This window comes from Gavialis gangeticus, unplaced genomic scaffold (assembly GCF_001723915.1).
Source record: "Gavialis gangeticus isolate Ggan-Ray unplaced genomic scaffold, GavGan_comp1, whole genome shotgun sequence".
NCBI lineage: Eukaryota > Metazoa > Chordata > Crocodylia > Gavialidae > Gavialis > Gavialis gangeticus.
Window position 1 is genome coordinate 1,107,831 of NW_017729022.1, and position 27,295 is coordinate 1,135,125.

The following is a 27,295-nucleotide window of genomic DNA, read 5'->3' on the forward strand; positions in this document are numbered from 1 at the left end:
CAGTTGCATGGAGCCTCTGCTTGCCTGGTTCCTCTCACATTTACTGCTTTCAGATCTGAGTACCTCTCCAAAGTGGTGTGCCCCAAACTGCTGCACCCCAGGTTTTAGCATACTGGTTAATCTAGACTCCGTAGAGTTTTTAGTCTCCCCAAATGGCTCATTCATTATTTAAAGCAGTGAAGCCTCATATTTTTCATTAGGAAATCTATCGGTGCAGTGATTTTACAAAGAAGTGGTAGAACATTGGAATGACCCTGGCAGCAATGGAAATGCATACTCCCAGCTCGCTCCTTTCGATTTTATGAACAGCATAAATACACTGCTACTTCAAAGCTGATGTACTTGTTAATTCATTCTGCTTTGGAATGCTGATGTGTGCCAGTTTAGCAACTTGCCATGAGACTGGCTGTCTCTAGGCTGCGTTGCCCTTTCATAAGCTTAACAGTTGAGAAAAGAAGAGAAAAGGTAGAGCCTACATGATCCAACAGGAGGAACTCATTTTGCAGCCTTACAATTTTGACTAACATGGTCTTTTTATAAAACTCTTTCCGCAGTGCCTGATGAGCAATAGTATGTGCACCATTAATGGTACTTCCAGCTTCAGTGACCAGTGGTCTAGGTGCTCTTTTACCTCATTAATTATATGACCCTGTACTGGGAACTTGTGCATCACTGTTACTTATCTCATTCAACTGTACAAGCCTTGAGGCACAACAAATGATAGCTTGCAAAGCTTGTACAAATGAATGAGAGTTGGTGAGTCCTAGCTTTAAGTAGTAGCAGCTGAGTTCTTTAGTCTGATTGCTGATGCGCTTGCTCAGAATGTTTGCAGATTACCACTGTAGGGTATAAGAATCCCATAACTTTAAACAGCATGACATCACCTCCTCAAAATAGTGCAATATGGACAACAAACACGTGTGACAGTGTTTTCACAAAGACTGGGCAGTGAAAAAGTAGCGGACAAAACATTTACTTTTGTTCATACTACTAGTAATGGATGTCTCTTTGATGTTCTGTAGACACCCAGTCATGTATCCACATCCCTGTCTATGTTGTCTTGTGATGACAAAAGGGAAGGATAAGGAGCAATGCATTTCACATTAACATAGGTAGCATTGACATGAACATAATGCTCCCCAATAAAAGTGGAGAAGATTGTTGATATTTTTGAAACTAGTTCAGAAAACGCTGGGCGCATTTCAGGTTTTGGATGCCAGCACTTTAGCATGACTTCATACCTGCCATTGAGAGAAAGTAGAGTTAGAAATCATAAAAATAGACTCCCACTGCCAACAAACTCAGAATCAATAACATTTGCAAGAGATTGTGCAAACTACTTACAGTGGATCAGGGCAGTATTCAGGCTGCAATAACCTCCTTCCTTGTAATAAATAGACGGTTATATCAAAAGAATTTACATCAGGGTAAGGCGGTGCCCCTCTTGTCATAAGTTCCCATAACAACACACCAAAAGACCACTAATAAAACAAGAGAACAAAGAAGTAGTAAATCTTAGAGCTGGAGAGCTTTGAACTCCACTTTAAGCTTGACAGTTTTGAGCATTCAAGGGTGCATCCATTTCCCCTTGAAATAGGCTCTTTTACTGCATGCAGCTCCCTTTTTAAGTAACCTAATAAATGCTGTACAAACCTGAGAAACCATGTACACTACAGTCAGAGAAACTGAACTAAGCGAATGAAAGAAAAATAAAAAGTTTCTGGGCCAACTCCCTAGCTGGTGTGAATTGGCAGGGCTCCTTTGAGGTCAGTGGTGAAGCTCTGCCAGTACACATACTCTGGTAGTCTGGTTAACCCTATGTAATTCCACAGTGAAGAAAATGGTGGCAATTCTGTACATCACAGGCTAATATGAATTTGGGTTTAAGGTGCAGTTGGAATTCAAAGTACTGCAGACATCTGGCAACTCCAGCTAGAAATTCTTTTTCTTAATAAATAGCCAGGTGACACTTGAGCTGGTGTTATTTGCTTTTTAAATACGTAATCAGTGCCTAAAACATTTTCAAGGTCTGTTATATCTGAAGTTTATCAGAGCTACTCTCCTGTTTTTTTATGTTTTGCAGTAGCTCTCCTATGGCAGACTGAAGAGCCAACTCTGCTTTCAGGGAAGTCAGTGAGAGAGACGCCCTCCATTTCACTGGGAGTAGGATTAGGTTCTGGGTTCTTCCCTCAGGAAACAATTATGCCAAGCTGTTGTGCCATAATGATGCCTTTAGCAATACTTGTGGGGATGTGTTTCACATGAGGAAAAGGAGGAAATGATACTAAACAGTTTGTACGTTACCACATCTGACTTTGTTGTGAACTTCTGAGTTTGCAAACTTTCTAAAGCCATCCATTTCACTGGCAGCTTGGCTCCTGTTTTATTGTGCACACTGTAGTATTCTTTATCATACACATCTCTAGCAAGACCAAAATCAGCAACCTTGACAGTGAATTTTTCATCCAGCCTACGGAAATGACAAAAATTATTATCTGCAGCTGAGTAGACAGGATTTACAATGACTTTGACTCTTCCCTAGATTATAATGAGCGATTTGCATGTTGGAAACCATAACTTTAGAAGGCAGTGCTGTATCTTACATTTACTTACTACTACTAAATTGAAGCAAAAGACCTGCAGCATAGCATGTGTAATAATCATAAAACAAACTACAGGAGTTCAGGAAACTTCTTGCTACTTCTTTGATAATACAATTCAAACTACATTTTTAAAAAAACAATTGCATTTTAAGAAAAGGTCTTTGCTACTATCCTGTTCATTCTGACAGTGAATGTAACACTGTTTCTTAAATAGCTGCCTCTTCTAGAAATCTACTGGTTTTCATATCAAAATATGTCATTACTGTTTGCTTTTAACTTAGGCAAGTCACAGCTCCCTGTTAGCACATTAAGTCTTCAGCTCTGATGATAGTCTCACAGTATAGGAAATACCTGGTGTATGTCACAGAACACACTAGGTGTTTGGCATATATTTGTAATTTAATAGATGTAGTAATACTAGATGAAAAAAGTCTGTAGGGCAGCTTCTATCCTTTCCTTCCCTCCTTTGGACTGAACATAGCTGTTGCAGTAGGAAGGCAGGATTTGGTGAGTTGCAAATTCAAAACTAGTACAAGGACATACTTTTTTCATACAATGTGTGATTGACCTATGGAAGTTGTAGCAACAGAATATCACTGAAAAATTCTGATTGCAGGACTTAGAGAGGGATTGGACATTTATAGGGATAAAAAACCTTCAGATTTATAACATAGTACCAAAAGGATAGTATTGGAAGGGATATTAAATCTCATACTTTTAGGTTTTAAACAATCTCTGCTTGTAGGGGGTCCGGATAAAGGAGTAGATCATCCTAAATGTGGCATTTCTTGAAGCTCCTCCAAGATAAAGGACTACTAGATGGACCATGAGTTTGATCCAGTATGATAATTCCTTGGTTCATGAAAGCCCTAGAAATATGGAACCCATAACCTTTATATATACCATACCATATATATGTAAGATAACTGATTTAGGAAATGCTTTTCATGCAGGTTTCAGAATTGCATGATACACTAACTTTGAAAAAGAACAGATTAATTGTTGAACATTATGAGTTAATAACCTTCTGTAACCAGAAATCCAGGTCTTCATATCTACAGAAAGACAATTCTAATGCTTAATACCGTTTCTCATTAATTCATAATGTAGATGATGAATCAGCACAATAATGTTGGCAAGAGCTATGTCAGTCAGTCATTGTGGAAGCTAGGCCATCTGGTTGTCCAGACACTAAGAGGATTCTTTGCAAAATGTTGTTTCTAATACAATTTTTGTGCAGAACCAAGCCAAAACAAGCTCACACCTCTGTAAAAATTATTGTCAAGCAGTTACACTGTTACTGCCTCGTTATTTTCCCATTTCTTTCACAAAGTTTCAGCATGTTTATCTTCTTCTTGCAAGATGAAGTAGTATAGAAATGCAGCTTATGGATAGGATGGGTGAAAACACAGCAATAAAGAAGCAAGTTCAGACAACAGCTTATATTCCCTTAGGAGATTCCTTTTTAATTCTCTGACAGCTGAAGTTTGAGAGCTATCCTCCTCCTCTTTTTCCTTTCCTCTATGCTCCTAAGGCCTCTATGTAACCTTACATCTTTAGCTTGTTACAGAAGTGAATTTGTACGGAAGAGGAGCAGTATCAATGTAATTGCAGAACATGAAAAAATGCATTTCTATTGCAATATATGGTCTATGCTCCCACACAATAGCTGATAATGTGGCATGGAATTGGGTAATTGTACTTACATGCAGTTTCTTGCAGCTAAATCTCTATGCACAAACTTTTTGCTTGCAAGGTATTTCATACCTTTTGCTACTTGAAGGCCAAATCCAATTAAATCTTTTACTGTTGGGTTCTGTAAAAAATGGACACTTATGATCAGTAAAAGGACATAGTAAGTTATGATGAGTATTGATTGCAAACACAATTGGCTAAGTAGACTCTGGCATTTTTGCTGTTACTTTGAGATCACTGGGCTACATATTCTGCCATCAAAACTACCAGTGAGGGGCGGAAGTTGGTGAGGAAATTAAGTGCCTGATAAAAACTATTGTGTTGGTAGGAACACAATGAAAAAAGAAACATGTGAGAGCAGCAACATATCTGAATGATTGCATTTGTAACACAGCATACCAGAAATAATTTTCAGTTTGGCCAAGATGGGCTCAGTGCAATATCAAGGAAAATAGGGTAGGCAGGAGTTGCAGCGGTCAGTATAACCTCTGGTACAATTTAAAGCAGCATTAAACTACACTTGGCTGCAAAAGGACCTTCCCAGAAAAAGGGGACACCAGAATGAAGGGGACACCAGGGCTTCTAGTTGGGGGTGCACACCACGCACTCCTCTGGCTGGGAGACCCAATCAGATGACTGGGCTTCCAACTGGGGAGGTACATCATGTGCTCCCCTGTCTGGAAGCTGTGTCAGCTGATCAGGGCTTTCAGCTGCATGTGTTCCTCCAGCTGAAAGACCTGATCAGTTGATGGGGCTCCCAACTGCAGGAGCACAGAGTGCATTTTTGTGGCTGGCGGCTAAATGTAGCTAAATGTTTGCTACTTGCTTGTGTAGGGGGAGCTTCGGATGGTATCATGCTAGAAATCGAAGAGCACCATAATCTGCAAGTAAATGTGCCACAGCCCTGTACAGGAACCTTTGCATCACTAGGAATCAGGCCTTCAATTATACACTTGGTAAAGCCACTAAATTACATTCTAGAAATATGATACACACATATTAGCACAAATTGGTGAGAACATAACCTTGTAAAGAGGTACTTATACCTTGTACATGTGATGGCTGTTTGTTTGTTTTTTTAATAAAAAGGAAATCAGTAACTAACGGAAAAAACTGAAATGTGCTGGACCAGATCAGTAGCTGGGGCAATAGGGCTATACCAATGTGCCTCAATGGACTGTCTGGCCCATTAATTTGAATCTAATAAAAATGTGTTTATAAAGAGTCTTTTGGAAGTGATAAATATTTATTGCTAACAACTTCTGGGAAAAATTCTGGAAAGGAATTTTCAGGGAGGATATGTAGCTTTCAATTTGGCTAAGTGCCAGGGTAGGATTTACAGAGCAGTAGTTAAGGTACACTAATTACTGCAGACTAGATACTGCACAATTGTCAGTGCTTCTAACCTGTATATTGTCAGTGGACGTGCATACATTCATGCCGCTATTTAATAGACTTGGGCTGTGAACAAGCATGCCTTCAAACTCCTTTTAAAGATGAGGGGGAGCTGCTGCTTAGGAATGCAAATCAGTTATTATGATGTAACTATTACATCTATATACTTCTGTAAAGATAACCATTTGCTAAAGCCCTCAATGTAACGTCAGCCCTGAATGAAACAGCTTTAAAGTTGCAAGGATTTTTCTACACTTGCATTGCTACAGAATCATATAGATGTAATAGTAGCATCATAACAGCTTAGGTTACTATAATTTGGTATCAATACAATTGCTCCATCTATCTGTATACCGGATAACATACTTACATGAGTCTCATTTCTAATGAAGTTTCGAAGATCTCCATGTTTCATGTATGGGAGTACCACTAAAGGAGACCCCTCATTGGGCAAGCAAATGCCCAGTAATGAAAGAACATTGGGATGACTGAAATCCTTCATGATAATTCCTTCCTTAAGAAACTGAGCTACTTCTTCTAGATCCGTAATTCCTGAGAAATCCAGTAGCAGAAGAAAAAAAATTAGACTACAGTACACTTCACTTGCTGCAAATTATAACATGCCAGAAATCAAGACAGGGCAGATATCAAATGTAAAAAGTGCACATAAGATATGATCCATGTTACAGGGGTCTAGGTTGTTTTTTCATTCCATCCAGGAAGATCACACACCAACTGCAGAAACTTCCTTTTTGAACCCGAAAGCTTGCTTAATAATTGTTTTCCAACTATTTAAGTTGGTCTAATAAAAGATATCAGATTCACCCAAAGAACCTTGTCTGCGTAAGATATGATGCACACTAACCAGGATTTACAGAATGTGCTCAGATACAATGCACCAAACTGGATGTGGAGTTTATAGGCACTTCCCATTGAAATCAATGGGCCTGATCCTGCAAAGTGTAATTTTACTCACTGAAATCAATGTTGCTGTTCACATATTTTCCTGATATGCATGAGTGTTCTCAGAGTTAGGTTTACTATGAATGAGCACAAATGTTTATATTCCGAGTATTGTCCAGGAAGTTTTCAGTGTTGTCAAATTCTAAACAAACTATGTTACATGAGATATTCAATAATAAACTGTCTGATATATGTGTTTCTCTCAAGTGTTTGATGTTAACAGCAGCAGCAACAATAACAATAATAAGAAATTAGTATTGCTTTCTTATTAGTAAAAAAGAATAAAGAGTATTTCCTGAGTATATGTTCTGGAACAAATTATTTCCATGGTATGCTCCAACTTCCTTCTGCTGGCTTTCAGAAAAACAAAACAAAGCAAAAACAAAGCACAAAAACCTAAAGCAAAACAAACCTTAAGCCAGCTCTGTAGAGTAGAATATGATATTTCCTTCCCTTGCCTCTTTCTCTTATAACCAATATTTGTTTATGAGGGAGAGAAGAACAGGTTCTCTTTGATGGAAGAAACATCCAGACCCATATTCATCCATGTAGATGCACTGAAGTTAGTGCAATTATATCAAAGATGAATTTGGCTTAACTCTAACTACTAATGTTATTGGTGACACTGCAACTCAACAGTACATTTTACTATAAATAGTTACTCTGATGATCTTAGGAAAATGATAAATGTCTCTCTATAAAAGTGAAACTCACTATTCAAGGACTTCACAGCACAATGAATTTTCCTGCTATCATTATCCAGCAAGGTCCCATGGTACACACACCCAAAATGTCCTGCACAAAGAATGAGTAAAATTAGCCTTAATGAATAGAAATAACTTTACAACACATTTCATTGTGTAGTGATTATGCTGTATAAAGAAGTCAATGAGCTCCATTTTCTGCACAATTTCAAACATTTTCAATGTTTACTTTGTAATTAACATATAAAGCCATAAATACAAAAAACAAAAACTCCATTTCCAGCCTAACTGATATTTTCTGATGTAGAAGGAAAGTATAAATAATGACAAGGTTGGCACCACAGATGGCTGATATGCTCGTAATAATTACTCACAAAATGTATCATATCCTTCCCCCCATACTCTCCTGTTAGATGTACCATATTTCAGAGGAGGGGTCTGGATGGAACAGTATTAGAGAACTGAGTTTTTCATCTCTAGATAAGGAAATTAAAACCAAATCAGAAAAAAGTGTACTGTAGTCTCTGTGAAATAAAGGTGTGAGTTCACATAGTTCTCACTGTAGTCAGTGAAATCTTCCCATTGACTCCACTCACTTTGGAACAGGCTCCTGTTTCCTAAAATAATGATTTGGCATCTAGGGCAGTCTGAGCAGACAAAGTTATAGATAAAGACAGGTGCAGATCTATGGGGGGGTGCATTTGAACCCCACTTTGACTCCTGCTCCACTCAAAGTTTAAAACCAACTGCCTGACATTGGCAGCAGCATTTCTAGTCAAGCTGTGCTGAGGGAGTCACTTGACTTAGTGACTCATCATAATCTGCCTGATCCCTTCTATGTTCTTCATTCCTAAAGTCTTCAAAAGCTATTCTTTGTTCTGCAGTTCTGCTGTCTGTTAGTCATTCCTGCTTATAAGCTCCTATTATGCAGTCTTCCAGACTGTTTTAACTCATTCCAATGAAGTTATAATGCTTTTGCTTCAAACTTACACTACATAATCCAGCCCTAGGCCCACAGCATATTAGTAAAGCTTCTAGTTTATTTTTAACTGGAAAAAATATGTGTTGTTTTATGGAACACACCATCTGCATCCCACCTTTTCAATAGATCTAGATCCAACCATGGATATGGACATCACAATCACCCTACACTCCTCTGGCTAAGGTGTGTGGCAGAAACATACGCTGTTACCATCTTGGATAACCTACTGTGGGAATCAACAGAGATCGTCAATCTTCAGGCCCATGTATTCTCCAAGAACTCAATTAGATTAACTCAACTAATAAAATTAGATACCTCTGAGGAGCCTAGACAATGAGGTCACAATTCCTAAACAGATCTAATGCTGGGGTTCCATGCCAGCATCATGAATCATGTCCTTCCCCCCATACTCTCCTGTTAGATGTACCATACTTCAGAGGAGGGGTCTGAATGGAACAGTATTAGAGAATTCACTAGGCGTGACAGATAAAGGTTCATTTTTCATAAATATTAATGCTTGTAGTCAGAGACATAAAGCAGTTTTTCAAGAATTAGATTGCAGAGTGTATGATTGATTAATTAATTCTATTCAAGATCCAGTCACAAGTGCGAGCAAAACCCAAACTGGCTTTGGTTCTTCAAAACAGAAGGGGTCAGGAGCTAGTTTTACATAAACGATCTAAATCCCTGCAAACCCACTGGATGTTTAGAGTCAAGACACCTATTAAGCAAAACTTAAAGTTTGGGTTGGGTGTGTTAGATAAATATTTCTGATTTTGGCCCATTTCTAGCTATGGAAAGAGATACTTAGAAAGGCGGGCGAGGGGATTGACTCCAATTATATCAGTGACATTTCCTGGCAGTTTTCCAATAATGTGGGGATTATTTTTGGAAGAAAAGAAAGAAGAAAATAGAAAGGCCCTGCCCTTGCTCTGGGAATGATAAACTGTGATATGCAGAAGAGAACACAATGTCTGTTTATTTGATTTGTGACTATTTTTCTGCAAGAATAAAGATCAGAGGAGGTTTATAACCAACTCTTTAAGAGGATTCAGTTTTCAGACGCTCAGCTTGAAACTCTTGTGTTTGATCTGCAGAAGTACTAAAATCCGACATCTTCTATTTAAGATACATGAAGTACACAGAAGTAGTGAAAACCACTAGATATTGACCTTTTCAAGGGACGGAGAAGGGGGATCCTCCCTGGGAGAAAGGAAGAAATAAGGGGACATGGAGAGGACAAAAATGGGAGACACAGAGCTCGTGGGATGATAGGGGAGAGGGAGAGCTAGGGATGCATAAAACCTCTGGAACGGCAAGGGGAGGTATAAGGCAAGATGAGATGGGGTGTACAAAAGCCCTGGAATCTTGTGGCAGGGAGGGGAGGGAGAAGGGAGACGCACACATAATGCCCAGTAAAGGGGGGATGCCACAGGTAGTGCCTGAAATGGAGGAGAATGGGAGAGTGGCCCATTGTGAGCAGTATGGAAAACAGAGGAAAGCAAGCTGTATGCAATGCAATTGGCCTACAAATGCTATAAAGAACATAATTTGCTGTTTAAGTACTGACAACACCTCTCTGTGTTGCATAGATGCCATAGTCAGAGAGGTATGCAATGAACAACTTTGCATAAAATATTGCTTAGCTAGATAAGAAATGGAATACCTACCTCTTCCAATTACTTCATTAAAATGCACAATCAGGCTATGTGCACCAATAACCACATGCTCAACTTCTTTGACCAGGTCTGGATTTAAGGCACTGATATCAATGTGGACACTCGTTTGCAGTAGTGGACTGGCTAAATCTGAGTCCCCACTGGACAGAATGGGGGACAGGTCTGTGTGGGGATATTGTATTGGTCTGCATGATCCATTCTGAGACAAACTTGGAAACTGATCTGCAAGAAGGAGAGAAATGATTAGAACACTTTTACACATCCTGCTGTGCTCACTGGCAAATCAATGGCTGCAATAACTGAGACAGTTTTACTCAATCAGTTTGTAAGTTATGCTGCTTTATAAAACTCTCTGTTGCAAAGGAGAATGAAATGCAGTGTTGGCTTTCCAAAGCTCAGGAAAACTTTATATTACTGAAGACAGAACTTTACACTGGCCACAATCATGGCTCCTTTGAAGCAAACTGCAAAACTCCTGTTTACTTCTGGGGGAACAAAAACAGACCTTTCCACTTCTAGCCAAGATAAAGTATGCATAGTACATACTGAATTTATAAATTCCCTTAGTGGTAATAGAAATAACACTGGAAAATAACAGATAAACCAGAAGTAGGAAGTAGTAAAGGATTAAAAAAACCCCGCAACTTTGTATTATGATGTGATCATAACTTGATTGGCAATTTTAAATGTCATAAGCACTCCAAAGCTGCTTGTGATTGGTTACATTTGTCCACTAGTAAATATTCAACCAAGGAACTGCCTAGAGGTGATTCATATCCTGAAGTCTTTAAAAAGATAATAGAGTTGGTGACACATGTGAAAGTAACTCTTGCCCACTTGCATACCTGACACCGTTTCAATTAAGCTTGGTATAGTTATTTGAGAATAGTATTTTTAATCAATATAACATTCAAATATTTAATTTTCTTTTAGTTTAAAGAAGTTTTTACTGTTTTGTATTATAGAATTACAGAGCCAGTGTTTGTTTTCATTCAGTGTAAACCTGGCACGACTCCAGGGAGTCAAAGAGCAGTCTAAATCCCAAGGTCATAAGGAAGTAAAACATAACAATGAACCTTACCAGAGAAAAAAGAAAAAAGAAGCTCCACAGAGATATGTTACCAAAACACAGATATTTGAAAGTATCCACATATTATAAAGTATACTGTTCAGTTATCCTCCTTACATTCCAGATGCTGAGTAATATTGCTATGCTTAGGAATGCACTAGCATACTCTTCATATTTAGGAGAAGCAGTATCTTGTGATTGCTGTGCGACTAAAATGAGCCTTTCTAGCATTTAATTTTAATAGCTGTTCTCAATCTACCTCAAATGTTGCTGATGTTCTTACTTTACTCTTAACAGTAATCGGTGCGAATATTAATAAACCCACATGAATTTGGTTTTTGTGACTGATGAAAATAAGCTATAGCATTCCCCTGTGATAAAAACAAAGGAATGAGCCAAGTCAGAGAGTCCTGGACTGTCTGATACAGTCAGTTATTGTCCGGATCTGCCAGCCTCTATGCAGATCTGATCTTCTAACACTTCTATTAAAGAGGATTTTATAGTGCTCACCAAAGTATAATCAGTGAGCCTGATTCTCTGATGCACTGTGGATGACCACAGATACTTTAGCAATGCATAGTGGCTCTATGGCAAGTTAAGTTAGTCAATAGAGGACTTGCCCTACATACATGTAATAGAGCCACTTCCCCTCTGGCCATTGGCACAGGACTTCTTTATTCCTGGATGATCCCTTGTGCACAAAGCATCCCCTTTAGTCCACTGTCAGATGGCATAAATTTAGGCATTATAACAGAATCATATATAATTGCATATGTATACACAGATGCATATATTATAAACATAACAACCCTTACGATGTCACACAATCATGATTAATAACATTCTATATATATTATTACTATATTATAGTAACAGTATGTATATACACACTATAATATTACTATATTATATTATAATACATTAATAACATAGTATATGTATTATTACTATATTATATAAAATACTATGATGTACATTATACATTCCACATATATATATATTCAGTATAATGTATTATATTGAATGTATAGATATATATAGAATGTATAATATATATCATAATATTTTAAATATTTTATATAGTATAACATAGTAACTTATATATACACACATGAATACATGTAAAGCTTGATTTTTTTAATTGCCAGTTGAGTTGCAGTGTTAGGCAGGGAGAACAGACAGGGGCAGGGACAGGAAGTCAAAGCTAGAGAAGGGAGGGGGAGCCAGGAGACCCAAGCTGTAGGAGTAGCCAGATCAGTGAGGGGAGTAACAGCCAGGGTGACCTCAGGGGTCACCGATTAACCCGTTGTGGGAGGCATGCAGCCTGTGGGCCACTAGCTGAATAGCCCAGGTAGGTACTAGAAGATATGAGGAAAAATGATGTGGTAAGTTACAAGTCAAACTCTTTTTGTCATATGAAAATAGCTTTGAAACGAGAAGCTTAATATAAGGTAACATTTGTTCAGGTTACTAACAGAATCCTACCTTCTAGAAAAGTTGATCTGTAGTCTACAGATTCACTAGAAACCATTTCTGTAGTTGGACTTACACTCCTTGCACTCACCAGCCTGTCCAAATGAGGAGTGTGCACTCTACCATCATAGCGAACTAGATCACCTCCCAAATCTAAAAACCGATGTGAAAGAAGTGATATTAAACACCTGTACAGAGCGAGTGTCAACACTAATTTAAGAATACCTATGTAGACCACAGATATTCTGCTGTGCTGACAAGGGAAGTTATTACAGCAGTTCTCAAGGTGGGTCAAAGCTAGAGCACCATGAAGGCTTCTGTAATCTATGCAAAGTGGACACAGTTCTTCAGGGAGCATGTACTAAGCATAGCTGTAATGTATTTACTACAACCATTTTCTCCCTTCCCTAGTCTCCCTATGGCAGGGCTCATGGAGGGAGAAGACAGTTTAGACTAGAGCAGGTGTGGCCCCCAGCACTGCGTCATCTGGCCCATGGGCTGTAGCGCTGTACTCTAGAATGGGTGCACAGTAGGGCTGTGCGAAACGGCACTGTTTCATTTCAACTTGCGTTTTGAGGTTTTGAAATTCGCTTTGAATTTAATTTTGATTTGAAACTGCTGTTCCATTTTGTTTCATTGAAACAGTGACGTTGTTTTGATGTTTCACCCATAGGCTATAATGGGGAAGCTCGAAACAGCTTCTCTCATCCGGCAGGCAGATTGGGGGCTGCAACCCCAGAAGGCTGTGTCAGTCTTCCCAGGGCTGCAGGCTCCCAATCTGCCTGCCAGATGAGGGAGGGAAGCCGGGTACTGCTGCCTGGGACTGGGGAGCTGGGGAAGGGAACTGAGCCTGATCGCTCAGTTCCCCTCCCCAGCACTACGATTGGGCTGGGGAAGGGAACTTGGCCCACCTGAGCTGAGTTCCCCATCCCAGCACTACTATTGGGCCAGAGTAGGGAAGTGAGCCCAGCTGAGTTGAGTTCCCCTCCTCAGTGCTGTGGTCAGGCTGGGGAAGGCAACTCAGTCCAGCTGAGCTCAGTTCCCTTTCCCTGAGCTGCGATGGGCTTCCCACAGCCCGGCCGCAGGAGGCGGGGAGAGCCAGAACTGCATTCCCCACCTGGCTGAGCCACATGGGGCTGCAGACCTGCTGGGAGCACAGCCCTGGTTCTCCAGCATCTTCCACCACCTGGCTGCTGGCTGCTTTGAAACTCAAAATATTTTGAAATCTTTCGACTACCCTCGTTTTGTTTTGAGGCTGTTTTGAAGCCCTTTGTTTCATTTTGATTTTGCTGTTTTGAGCTCAAAATGAGTCAAAACAGGGTTATTCTCAGTTGGCCAGGTCTGGCTAGGCTTTTGCCCTTTACAGAATACAGGTAGCAGAAAGGGGCTGAAATGCAGATGAGAGCTCCATCTTTATTGTACAATCACTATTGTTGTGGTTTAAGAATGGCATTCTCAGACACAGATAGTGCATACATTAGTTCATGTTTTAAAAAACCCATTTATAATTGTAATTACATCATGAAGTTAATCATCTGTACCTTTAATCTGTTTCTTCTTCTTCATCCACAAGAAAAAAACCACAAATAACAAAAGTACAATGGATATTGAAACAACTCCCACAGTCAATCCTGTGTAATTTGGATCTTGCTGAACCAATACTTTCCCAATAACAGTTGACAAAACTTCTTGCTTCCACTGGAAGAAACAGAAATATAAGAATTGTGATGCAGGGGAAAATTTTAAATTACCTCTGCTTTGTTCTGCTCCTCCCTCCTTCTCCTCCCAAACAGGTAATGCATATTTGCACTGAAATAATGGGATCCAAGCCTTCTCATATGGCTTAAATCCTGGCTTTAAGAAGTTCCATAGCGAGGGAGAATTTCAAGTAATGCAATGAATTTGCTCTGGTGTAAGCAAAATCATAAACTGGTTCTCTGATTTATGAAGTCTTTTCAGGGGACAAAGTAGCGGATATAAACAACTACATTCTCTATTGAGGAATTTAGCCCTTACACACACAAACTTAGCAGTAGGTGCCTACTACTACTACAAGGTGCCTACCTTGTGCTAATTTACCTTTTACATCCATTACACAAACAAATACCTACTGCATTCCTATTATTTAAAAAAATAGCCTAAGTATCTATAGGACATGTCCTTTTGACCTATATACATGGTGCAGCTTCAGACTTTCCTCAAACTCCTGTATTTTTGTTTCCAGACTCATGTGATTCAGTCCCTGGCAAGTCAACAGTTTAGGAAAAAAAAAGCCAAACTAACAAACACTGGACAGCCAGCAGAACAAAACTATCACAGGTCACATGGCACTATCTCAGTCTGTTGGAATGCATTTGGCAATCCTTTTTCTTCCTTCTGTGCAACTCAGTCTTTTGGGCACTGTAATGGTAGATCTGCCTGTCAGAAAAGCAAAATTTCCTCTTTGCTGATCAGGCAGCAATTTCTAAGTCTACCTGCCAAGAAAAAGGGAAAAAGCTTGTTTCATCATTTTATGCCAAACTCTTTGTTTCCACATGTAGAAGGTGCTGGGCATATTTGTTTCTTACAAGCTAAAGAACTTAGGGAATATGGCATAACAGAACCAATCAAATGAATTTACCTTAGCAGCTACATACGTATAAATATGTATGTATATGCATATCACATAGGCATATGATAAGAAGGAATTTTCAGGTGTTGAAAAAATGTATAAGGAGTCCATAAAGCATAATAGTTTTATACTTGGCCAGCTACATGCCCAAATGATTTTATACTTGGCCAGCTACATGCCCAAAAAGTTGTACTTATTCTTTTTTTGTAAACTATCTTATTGTTACTAGTAATGTAGTGACAGTAGTATCATGATGGCACCTAGGAGCCCTAGTTACAGATAAGGATCCCATTGTGACAGGTGCTGTATAAACAGAACAAAATGATAGTCCCTGCCCCAGACAGCTTACAGTCTGAAAGAAAGATACCATATAGCTTTCAATCCTACTTACTCATAAGCCCACTGATTTCACTATAGCAGGACAGGATACATAACGGTTTAATTATAAAAAGGAACAACATTTCTTATCTTTCTTCATTCATCTTTCATCAGAAAACCCTAAAACATTCTTGTGGTGTCTTATGAATCAACAAAAGGTCATATCCTGGTCCAGTATAACTTAGTGGCTACATTTCCAATAACTCTAGTGGGATCGAGTTTTGGTTCATACTGAGTGAAATAATGGACTCAAGTATTTGTCCTGAATATCATCAATTTACAAGAACTAATAAAATGAAATTGGAGAGGGTAGAGAAAAGATAATTTCATGTATTCGCCATGTCAGGGGCCTGACCCCATGGATTCTAGTGAGACTTTTCCCAAAAAAGACTTGCAGAACCAGGATTAAGATGAATGTTCTATTGTGACCATGTCCTTCCCATCTCTAGTTTCTTCCTATGCTTACACTAGAAGTTTTTTTGAGTAGGGACTGTTATTTTTTTCTGTGTTTATATAACACCTACCACAACAGGGTCCCAGTCCATGATGGGGGTGCTTACTTGCTGCCCTAATAAAAATAATAATGTTTCATTTAAAAGAATTAACAGTTCTAAGTAAGATTAAATTTAAAACTACTATGACTAACACTAAAGGAAGTGAACAAACTGGATTCACTGTGAATCCTAGGTTCAAGTTGTATTTTAAGTTTGTAGGTTCCATAATTACAGTGGCATTGTTATCACATATGCAGGGGAGATATCCCACCTCTATATTTAGCTCACTGTTGGTTTTCAGCAGCTCACTGGGAACTGTACAGAAAATTGATTCTGACTGCAAGAAGATATTTTCACAACTCTTATTGCCAACTTTTAGCACCTCGCCGTTCACAGCTTCTGAGTCGATATAACTTCCCTAGGGGTGGAAAAATCAATTACTACTTTACATAAGTACTTCATAAAGCGTAAGGACACTTGATTGGTTCAGAAAAACATTATAAATAAGAGCCAAGTAAGAAATAAAACATACAATTAGGTTTGTATTGTCCAGTCAATACACATATATAAGTTCTGTTAATGAAAACAGCAGTTTGGCAGACAGATAAAGGGGAAATAAAATGTTTAAGGCTAAAACCTGCTTTAAGTTACACTTATACAGCCACAAAGATTTCTAAAAATGTAAACATGCAAGAATATATTTGGCTGTTTTGTTCACTGTGTATCCTAGATTTTTGCATAATACACATGAGAAAGGAAGCAGTATATGACTCTGCTGTTTATAAAATACTGGCATTCTGTTAGCCACAAATTACAGGCATCTCAAATATTTTGTTTTGCAAGTAGAGAAGGGAGGTACATTATAAAGGGGAGATGAAACTTGCAAAGCAAAAAAGTGAATTGGTCTCATAAATGTTGGTTAAGTGTATTGGTAAAATTGAACATAAGCATGCTCTGGTAAATAAGACATCATTCTAAAGCCCTATTCAATATTTTTGACCCAGAAAAACTCCTTTGGTATTCACATCCCAGACTCAGCCAGATGACTATTAGTACTTGTAAGGTATTAGCATGTGAAGGCCCTGGTCAGGGTGAGGACCCTTTTTGTGCTGTCCAAATATTTAAGAGGATAAGGTTCCTGCTCTGAGGAGCTCACAAACGAATTCAAGACAAGTAGAGGCATGATAAACAGGGTGGTGGTGTACAGTGCAGTAGCTATTCTGTGAAAATTACTTGCATTCACATTCTTCTCCCAGGGTAAATGACAACTGAGGCATGGTAAGCTAGCCCATTTTTTACTGACAGGTGAACTACCTCAGCTTAGCATTCACACCAGAATAGGACAGAGGTACTCAACCAAACCCTGGCCCAAGGGCCAGATCCATAGCCAGTTCCAGCCCACAAAGCCATGTAATCTGGCTGGTGGGGTCTCCTCATGGGTCCATAAATTTGGTGGTGGAAGAGCAATGGCAATTAACACTGCCACTGCTTCCCTGCCTCCATATTCCCAAGTACAACATGGCTGGATGGGCCCCAGCCAGGCTGGCCCCATGCACAAGAATTGGGCCCAGTTCCTGAGTGGCTGGATCAAGCCATAGCTCAATCCAGCTGTGTGGAAATGGCTTATCCAGGGCCAGATGCAGCTTTGGGGAGCCAGGCTGGAAGCAGTCATGTTGGAACTGCCTGGCTGCAGTCCAATGCAGGTGTGAGGATCAGACCTTGGTAAGCTCTTCTCACACGGCTACACTGGGTATGGTTGAGCCATTACCACTAAGCTTCATCAGGCCCCAGCTAGGCCAGACCTGCACCACTCGTCCAGCCCACCATCCGAAAAAAACCCAGGCACCAATGGAATCGGATCTTTCATTCAGGCAATTATCATGGAGTAGCTGCTGTGCCTTCAGTCCCCACTCTTGTTTACCTTCTAATAGCCTGCACATGTACACAAGCCCTAGTGTAACAATCAGAAGGAAGGGAAGGAAGCAGGGAGGATGAGGACACCAGTAGAAGATACTTTAGATGGGCTAACCAAGGGAGGGTTGAAAAGAATAGCTTGCAGTGAGCTCCATGCAGGATTCATAGAAAACAAGAACTCCATTTTGTGATTTTTTTTTCAATTCTAAAATGTATTTCAATCCCAATAGAAAAACTACTTTATGCAGGTTTTTGGGGGTGTGGGTGAGAGAGTGGGGGAGAGAAGGTGGTAGATCCAGCTAGGAGCCCCTGCCCCAGCTCAGGTAGGGTCATTTCCCAGGGGAGTGCTCTAACCAATTCTTGGGTCTTGCGAAATAGCAACTGGCTTCCCCAGATGTCCTCGGATGAAACATACTATGTGAGCTCTCTCTGTCTCTTATCACTTTGAAAAATATTTAAATATTAATTGTCTGACAGAGAAAGACTGACTCTCTGCCAGGTGGGAGACACCCACATTCAAGTCTTCCTCTGAATCAAGCAGAGCAAAGACCAATCTGGTTTTCACATCTCAAGTAGGTACCCTGGGCTACAGGATATTTTAGCTCTTTCATCCTGGACTTGATGAATCTCCCTGATGATTTGCATTCAAAACAATACATTTCCATGAAAATAGAAGTTTATTTCTCAAGAAAAAATTGAATTTTGGCACTTCATTAAGAAATTCCTGACCAGTTCTGGTCAGGCCCTCAGTTATTGCCATAAATATATGGCAGATTTTCTGACCTCTTTAAGTTGGAATTCTCCTTAGTTAAACACTCCAGAATTTAGCACAAAAATGTTGGGGATGGAGGGAAGCACCTATTAATTACTAACGGAGCAAGCAAATGAGAGCATGTTACTGGTCTTTCATGTTACTTTTTTGCCTTTAAAAAAAGTCTGCTCCTCACCCCTGCTGTGTTCTGAATGGTTGGTGCTTCCATCAGCCATGCATGGCAGTTAGGTACTACTTTGAACAGCCATCACAGACCAATTCCACATACCATACGGCTCCACAGTTATGAGTATTTGAGCAATACAGAAAGATTAAAACGCTTTGCATCAGCCTCAAGGGTTATAACTAGGAGCAACGAAATGCAATTAAATAAAAGGAAAATTTAGACTTAATATCAGTAATATTGTTAACTGAGAGCTCTAAAACTAAGGTAATCTTCCAACAGAAGTGAAGAAAAATTAATCAATTAAGTCATTTATAAATGGACTGGCTATGTTTCTTAATGCTTTGATAGGCAACCACATAGAGCAGCCTGAGATTGGAGTAGCAGGTTTTTTTCCCATCTCTTAATTCTAAGGCAGATTTATCTAAGGATTGTCTGGATCTGAATTTTTACATGAAATCACCATTTTGCAAATTATTTCTATTGCCAGAATGAGTTATGCTTAAAATTTAAGTCCTGTGGTTTACAAACCAAATGTATGGGTAGTCTGTATTTGTCTCAGTGTGTGCATATGATTTCTAATCTGTAAAACCCCTGGCTGTATTGTTCATTAAAGCCTCTGCTCAGATAGGAACAGGAAGGAGAACCAAGGGCAATACCAACATCACAGGTAGGAACCTCTTAGGTATAATGTGAGAAAAAGGAAGCGCTCCCTAACCCCCCACCCCAAGCTCTGGCTGTCTCAGAGAAGCGCCATCAAGCAGCAGCATGGGCAGTGTGTATCATGGAGTACAAAGCAGTTTAGTTTGCTGCTGCTGCGGAGGGGAACTTCTACCACATTTTTTTTGCTGTTCAAGCCCATGTCAGTGGGGTAAAATGCTGATTTCAGCAGTAAAAAATGGGTTAAATTGTCCATCCTCACCCCCCATCACCCCTAAGCAGCTGTGAAATCTACGGCTGTTCGATAAAACAAAAATTTCTCGGAAGCCTTGCGCTCTGTGACACAAACTGCCTGCGCTGCTGCTTCCTGCAGCTGGAAAGTGCAGGCAGAGAAGGGGATAGGAGAATGAGGCATGAGTGAGGGTGCCTTTCTGGTGCTGATCCCTTTAGGTAGCGCTCAGGGCATGTGTCCAGCTTGCTCACCCCACATTATGTTACTGGGTAAGGAGGTTTCTGTGTTGGTGGAGAGGCCAGTGAAAGTAGAAAAGACTCTAAAGTCTGGGGCTCTGCCCTTTCCCAAAATGATGTAAACTAATTAACCTTCTTTCCATTCTCTGTCCTGCTTGCACTTTTAATTTATTGGTTTAATTCTTGAAGCTGAAGGACCCCTAAGTAACAGCTGCTCCTGGACTCCTAACAGTATAGCACACTTGTGAGCTCTATGCTGCTGTGAGTCAGGTGTCTTTATACAACTCTGCAGCATAGGCATACCCTGATTAAAAACAGCACTGAGAACTTTCCAAAAGGGCCTTAAGAATGGTCACATGCAGAGTCAAGATGCATTACACGGAGTGCCTAGAGCTGCCCTTGTAAGGGGTGTTGATCTTCCTTCTACTCCTCAGTATGTCTCTATCACTTGCCACAGTTAAGGACAACCTGCTGACATGATCTGATCTGCACTTAAAATATCTGTTTGCCAGGCATGTCCAAATTGTGGCTTAAAATGAATACTGGCCTAGCACTGAGATTTCCTTGTTGCTGAGTTGACACTGGGCTAGATGTAGGAACTACAATAGTGTGTGATGAATATGTATTGTATGGGAGCTTGGAAGAAGAAAACATGCATACAATATGGGTGGTGATCAGTTAAGCAGAACCACAGAAGGAATTTAACAAAAGAGCAGGCCATGTGGGTAAATCACCCACTTCTTCTGCAGTTTGGTAGTGTTTACAAGTGTGCTGAGACAGGAGGTCATTTTTCATTTTCATTTCATAGGATGCACCAAGCAGTTAGCACACCCAGAGTTTAGGAGTACAGGTCACTGACTATTTGGCAGGCAATAATTGCATTCTCTTGCCTAGACTTGAGTTTTTTGGTTGTCCTAGATTGGCAGACAATAGGACTTGTTCTATAGCCTGTATGCTCTCCAAGTTGGCAGGAGACAGGAGCATTTCAAAAGCCATTTGAGTGGGAGTGGAGCAGGAGATTGCCCCGTGTCACTCTGCCATGACCCCTCTGACCGGGGTATGAATGACATTGATAGACTTCAAAGAAAATCACATACTTGGCAAGAAAAGATGGCTGGGAGGTGAGACCCTGAGAGACAGAGTGTAATATGGAATTTTGGAAGGCTTTCACTGAAGATAAAGGCTGGGATCCTAGATAGTGCAAATGACTAAATGCAGTTTTTTCGTAGTAACATTTCCTTATAAAACATCTTATGTTCATCAAGGGAAACCAAATAGAACCTTCCCATCAGTATCCCCAGTCATTTGTTGAAAGCCAAATATGTCACACTAGATTAGTTTGATTGAAAAATCCATGATAAAAGCTTCCCCCTACTCCTCTGAAACTAATTAAGAAAAAGATAAAAGAACTTTGGTTTGGTAGAACAGTTTGTTCACTGAAGCAAGTTGCCATTTAATTTCATGGTGCACTTGCTTAATTATTGCACAAAATATGACCATGAGGCACGTCAACTTGTGTATGCGTTTTTGTACGTGGGTAGGGGGCAAGGGAAGAGTGTTGCCATTATGGCTTGTAATGACCTTTTGGCTCCTGAACATAAGTTCTAAAAGTTGCTTCAGTGTTTAGATGGAAGCATCCCACTATAACTAATTTTGTTTGGAGGAGGATGTTGAATTACTGCATGCTCATGCTTTATTCTAGGAGACCAATTTTCACTAATGTCATTCTCAAGCTGGTTGCCAGGAAATAATCAGGGGCATCAGGCTTAGGTAGGCAGCTGGCTAGGAACTATGGCTACAAGGGACACCAGCACAGCTAAATTATCATTGTGTTACTCTCCAAAAAGGCAGTCTTCAGTCAGTCTTCACTATCTGAAAGGTTTCCACCTTGACAACTAAGCAGAAAGAGGGTCAAAACTCTTAAAAGAAAGTATAGCAAATAAAGTGCTTTGGTGGATAAATAGGTTAAAAAAAAGCAGGGACCAAATGGTGAGGCAACAAATATGAAATTTTTCCTATTATAAATATCCACCTCACACAGTGTGTGCGCAAGACATAGCATACAGCAGAAATGTTCTGTTGCTACTGTCTGAAGACACTGAGCCATGGAGATGCTGGGTGGAGGGCTTTATTCCTGCCCTAGGCCTGCATAGCTAAATTTTGAAAATTCTCTCCACAGTATCACAGAGGATATTTGTGGGCAGGCTGGGGAAGAGGCAATTGTGTAGTTAAGGCTTCTATGTATAAATGATTTAAAAAAAAAAAGCTATAAAACATGTGGCCAGAATTTGTCCATTGGATGAAATGAAAATATTTTGTAGAGAGAGTTCTTTTTTATTAAGTTCTAGCTCATTTTAATCAGACATCTGCCTGATTTTTCTACCAACTCACCTACCTGGCTCTTTAGCATCTTGTCCATCAGACTGAAGGCCTTCTACAGTCATTGCTCCCAGGTATCTGTGCCATGTAGGTTATGTTGGGGTTAGGAACCCAAGGACTTCAAGGACATAGAGCTCTGAAGCAACCCCCAAGGGGAGACTGTCACAGAGCCAGGCCCTTATTTTGTTCCACACAGAATTTCACATTTTTGGTTTTTATTCTGAATTGGAACAAAACTAAATTTCAAAATATCAAAATCTTCTGCTCAGCAGACTTACATATCTTTAGGCAGTCCTGTACACACATGGCATGGACATAGATTGTCTGCATGTATTCCTATGACCAGTACAATACCTGGGAACTGGTTGTGCTTTGGCACTTTGATTGTATTTCTCAGCACTGTCTGGCTTACCTCAGCATCCAGACTGGTTACTCCAAACAGGCACTCATTACCAGGTCTGAAACCTTCAAAGATTCATAAATATTAAGAGCAGAATGGATCACTGTGATTACCAGGGATACTGGTTTTCTCTGATTTAAAAAAAACCCCCCAATTTTCAGTTAAAAAAAGTAACCCCAAATCCACATTTTCCATGATTAAAATGAAAAAAAATCTCTCTCTCTCTCTCTCTATATATATATCTATATACTAGTGGCGTTTCATTTAAATCATGGGAAAATGTGGATATGGAGTTACTTTTTTTAAACCAAAAATTGGGGATTTTTTTAAATCAGAGAAAATCAGGTTCCCTGGTAATTACCTAGTCTGACTTCCTGTATAATACATAATATAGTCAGGTGTATAATGTCAGGGCAGCAGGATCAGTTTGTCACTACAATTTTCATTTTTTCTTTCAATAGAAAGGATGTAGGACCATGAAGTAGAAATGGTTGAATCTTACAGAGCAGGCATTTCAAATCTGGGACCAGATTCTTGGTCTTGGTATATTGCAGCTGGACAGCTAAAAACGCCCCAAGTTTTCTGTGTTGGAGCATATACTGCTTGTAAAAGGCTGCTAAAAGCTGGTGCAACTTAGAACCATCCTGAGGCTGCTTTAGCCTGCATCGATGCCAGACTAGCCCCTGGAAGTCCTGAGGACCAGGAAAACTACTTTTGCACTTCCACATGATATGCCAAGTGTACATCTGTAAGTTCAGCTCTTTTTCTTTAATTCATGGCAACTGTGACCTCAAAAAAACATATTATATGCAGAATACAATGTTCTCATGCTATTTACTGCTTCATGTTTTACGCAGATTTCCTTTAGAACCTTTCTCCAGTCTTTCATTAAAAAAAACCAAAACAGCTCCCTATTACACTTCAGTGTTATGACTTGTGTTTTAGAGCTTATTTGCTGGTATAGCCAGCAGTATCATAATAAAATACTTCCATTTAGGTTTAACTGCTAAAAAGCCAATTAGATCAAAATTAGATTTACAAAATCATTTTAGCACTTCTTACCTTAATTTCTATTACATTTTGGCTGCCTCTTGAGAGAACCACTGGCTTTTCAAAATGTTTAAATACAGGGTTATTCACATAATCAAAATCTAAGTACAAAGGGGTGACTCCATCAAAAATAAAAAACACTTTTGTAACAAAAGGTAGTTGCAGATTGAAGGATTTAAGTGAAGGAGTTGTGCAGCAGCTTATCTCTGAGTTAGAGCGATGGTTACATGCCTGTAATAAACAAAGAGCAGAGAGTAAGTTGATACACTGAAAATACAGGGTGTGAATTATTATTTAAACATCATACCTATGTTTTTCTTCAATGGGTAATATTGAGTGATAAAGATTGGGAAAACCGGAGAACAGTAAAAATAACTGAGAACTGCAGGCCAATGTATCCACCTAGAAAAAGAAATAAATTCAGACAACCCAGGATGTAACAGAAATTATATTAGGACCAAATATAGGAGAAATACTCCTACCCAGTGCCAAAAAGCCATGTGGTTCTGTGCCACAAAAATCATAAATGTTTTTACTTATACAATTATATATTTAAAGCTCCAATTCTGCATTATACCATACACAAGCCAATTGACTGCAGTCTGCCCTTGTAGTATTCATTACAGGGGATAAAACTGTACATCCTGGCCGCAGCTGGGGCAGAATGAATGTGTATATCACCTGTTGAAGGTCCATGGCTCTGAGTTTAAATGATTAGCAATGATGGCAGAGGCAGTACCAACCAGAAGAGTCTGTAGTAAGGGAAATACATGTCGAGTGAGGCATGAATACTACCAAAGAAAATGTACAAAAGTTCAAAATGGCTTATTGTTGGCCAGTGCCTGACTGACTCCTTGTACACAGTAGTGTATACCAGGATGAGGGAATGTGCATTTTCACAGAGAAACAGGGAATATGATAGTATCCCTCATATTCTTCATTCTTGCTCTTCTGCTCCCTATCCCAGTTGGAGGATTGCCTAGACCAGAAATAGGAAAAGAAGGCTTCATCACAGAAATACTGAAACCACGACACTTAGTAAAGTGGTGGGGCTGTGGGAACCTCTCACATATACCAGCCTCCTCCTGTGTGGTGACCAGATTTTCAAGCAGGGACAGACAGGGGTGTTACAAGAACATTTCATAGTTTCATAGATTTAGGGTCGGAAGGGACCTAGTAGATCTTCTAGCCCGACGCCCCGCCAGGGCAGGAGAACAACAAAACCCCAAAACAAGAAATGGGACTCAAATGAGTCCAGCCAGGTAGGCATCCAGCCTCTTCTTAAAGACCCCCAGGGTAGGGGCCAGCACCACTTCCCTTGGAAGTTGGTTCCAGCTCCTAGCCGCCCTAACTGTGAAGTAGTTTTTGCGGATGTCCAATCTATACCTCCTCTCCATCAACTTGTGCCCATTACTCCTTGTTATGCCAGCGGGCGCTAGGGGAAACAGCGTCTCCCCCAAACCCTTCTGGTCCCCCCTAGTGAGTTTATAGACGGTCACCAGGTCCCCCCTCAGCCTTCTCTTGTGGAGGCTGAATAGGTTCAGGTCCCGCAGTCTCTCACTGTAGGGTCTGCCCTGTTGTCCCCGGATCATGCGGGTGGCCCTCCTCTGGACCCTCTCCATGTTGTCCACATCCCTCTTGAAATGGGGCGCACAGAACTGGACACAATACTCCAGCTGTGGCCTGACCAGCGTCGCGTAGAGGGGGAGGATCACCTCCTTGGCTCTACTCGAGATGCACCTGTGGATGCACGACAAGGTCCGGTTAGCCCTGCCAACCATGACCTCGCATTGTCGGCCCATGTTCATCTTGGAGTCAATAATGACTCCAAGATCTCTTTCTGCCTCCGTGCTCTCGAGTAGGGAGTTCCCCATTGTGTAAGTGTGCTGCTGGTTCCTACTGCCCAAGTGCAGCACCCTGCACTTGTCCGTATTGAAATGCATCCTGTTCCTGTTAGCCCACCCCTGTAACCTATCCAGATCTCTCTGCAATCTCTCACTCCCTGCTAGCGTGCTCACCTCCCCCCAAATTTTGGTGTCATCAGCGAGTGTTTGGGGGGAGATGATGATGTTCAGTCAGAAAATAGTAGGGAGGGAGTCGCTTTTCTTTCCAACTCAATATCTCCCTTTATTTATTCAAAATAAAACATTGATATTGCAGAGGCCACGTAGGCAGAAAACGACTGCTCTCTTACTTTCTCCTGGTCACACAGTGCAGTCTTGTCTTCTCCCTTCCCAACTCCCAATCAAAGATCCTTCTTCAGCAGCTCCTTCCACTCCCACTCCCACTCCCACTCTCTCCATTCTCTCATATCCATCTCTGCCAAACCTCCTCCTCCTCCAGCCCAGCAGCACAACCTCCTCCTCATTACAAGCTTGTGTCCCTATAACCCTTGCCTTGGCTCACGTCCCCAGCCGGAGTGTGCAAATTCTCAGACTTGGCAAGCCTCACTCATGTGACAAGGATTCAGAAATTTTCCTTCACCATATTAAAAAAACCACTCCTCTTCTATGCAGCACCATTTTTGTTTGGTCAAGACAAGGGAAGGTGAAGCAGAGGAGGATTTTGTCTGCATGCACAGAGAACCATATTAACCACTTTGGGGGCTCTGGTGTAGATTAATCCCACTTAGATTTATATTCCTACTTTGTGCCTTTTCCTCTGCTGCAAGGCTATGTAACCAAATACCTGCCTGGCTAGTGTGTGTACCTTATTATGCATGCTCAGTAGTCATGTGGATGCATATGTGTCCATACTACAACTGTAATAGAATCATAAGCTGTGTGTAAGAGCCAAAATGCCACTTATGCAGCTGGAAAACTGCTCTGAGTAACATAATTTGGCCCTACCCCTTTCCAATAGTGTGACTGACATAAACAATATTAATGATGAAGCATAGGACCTTCAGCACCTACAGACCAGCCATTTCTGGTATTCTGTTTCTTCTCCAAGACATTTCCATAGGAAAATGATATTACTGTTGAATAACTATATACATTTAAATAGAGCCGAAATCCTCTCTCTCTCTCTCTCTCTCTCTCACTTCATTTTTTGGGGGGGAGGGGAAAAGGAGGGAGGGAGGTGGAAGGGTTATATTGGTTCTCATTATAACATCCTTCCTGAAGGTTGTCTTGAAATTAATTTGCATTTGTCTCTTTTATGCTAAGTGAATGCAATACAATTTAGCTGTATATCAAATTAGGATCATAATGTTTATAGCTATTTACTTACATTAGCTTGAAACATGGGATTAGACTATCTGTCTATAAATCAGCACTTTTACTTCTCTCACAATTATTATTAATGTTTCAATATATAGTATAGTGAAATCTTAAATTTGGCAAGAAAAGCATTTTCAAGGCTTTGGAAAGGAGTGTTAGAGTTTTAAATCTGTATTACGTAGCAACTAACTATTGGCCAAGGTTTGCTCTTTATTAAAGAGA

General features: G+C 40.2%; 1 protein-coding gene across 2 annotated transcripts in view; it reads right to left on the minus strand.

Moving 5' to 3' along the window:
• Window positions 1-14: 14 nt before the first annotated feature.
• Window positions 15-27,295, minus strand: part of MET (MET proto-oncogene, receptor tyrosine kinase) — a 114,751-nt gene continuing 87,470 nt past the window's right edge. For both annotated transcript variants that reach the window (XM_019514538.1, XM_019514537.1), the window contains 11 exons: window positions 23,865-24,083; window positions 16,318-16,464; window positions 14,105-14,261; window positions 12,576-12,716; window positions 10,013-10,243; window positions 7,371-7,451; window positions 6,064-6,245; window positions 4,310-4,419; window positions 2,305-2,470; window positions 1,345-1,481; window positions 15-1,241 (listed from right to left, as the gene is read on the minus strand). In XM_019514538.1, the coding sequence (XP_019370083.1) occupies window positions 1,031-1,241; window positions 1,345-1,481; window positions 2,305-2,470; window positions 4,310-4,419; window positions 6,064-6,245; window positions 7,371-7,451; window positions 10,013-10,243; window positions 12,576-12,716; window positions 14,105-14,261; window positions 16,318-16,464; window positions 23,865-24,083 (1,782 nt within the window). In that variant the 3' untranslated portion in view covers window positions 15-1,030. The remainder of the gene's footprint in view (window positions 1,242-1,344; window positions 1,482-2,304; window positions 2,471-4,309; window positions 4,420-6,063; window positions 6,246-7,370; window positions 7,452-10,012; window positions 10,244-12,575; window positions 12,717-14,104; window positions 14,262-16,317; window positions 16,465-23,864; window positions 24,084-27,295) is intronic.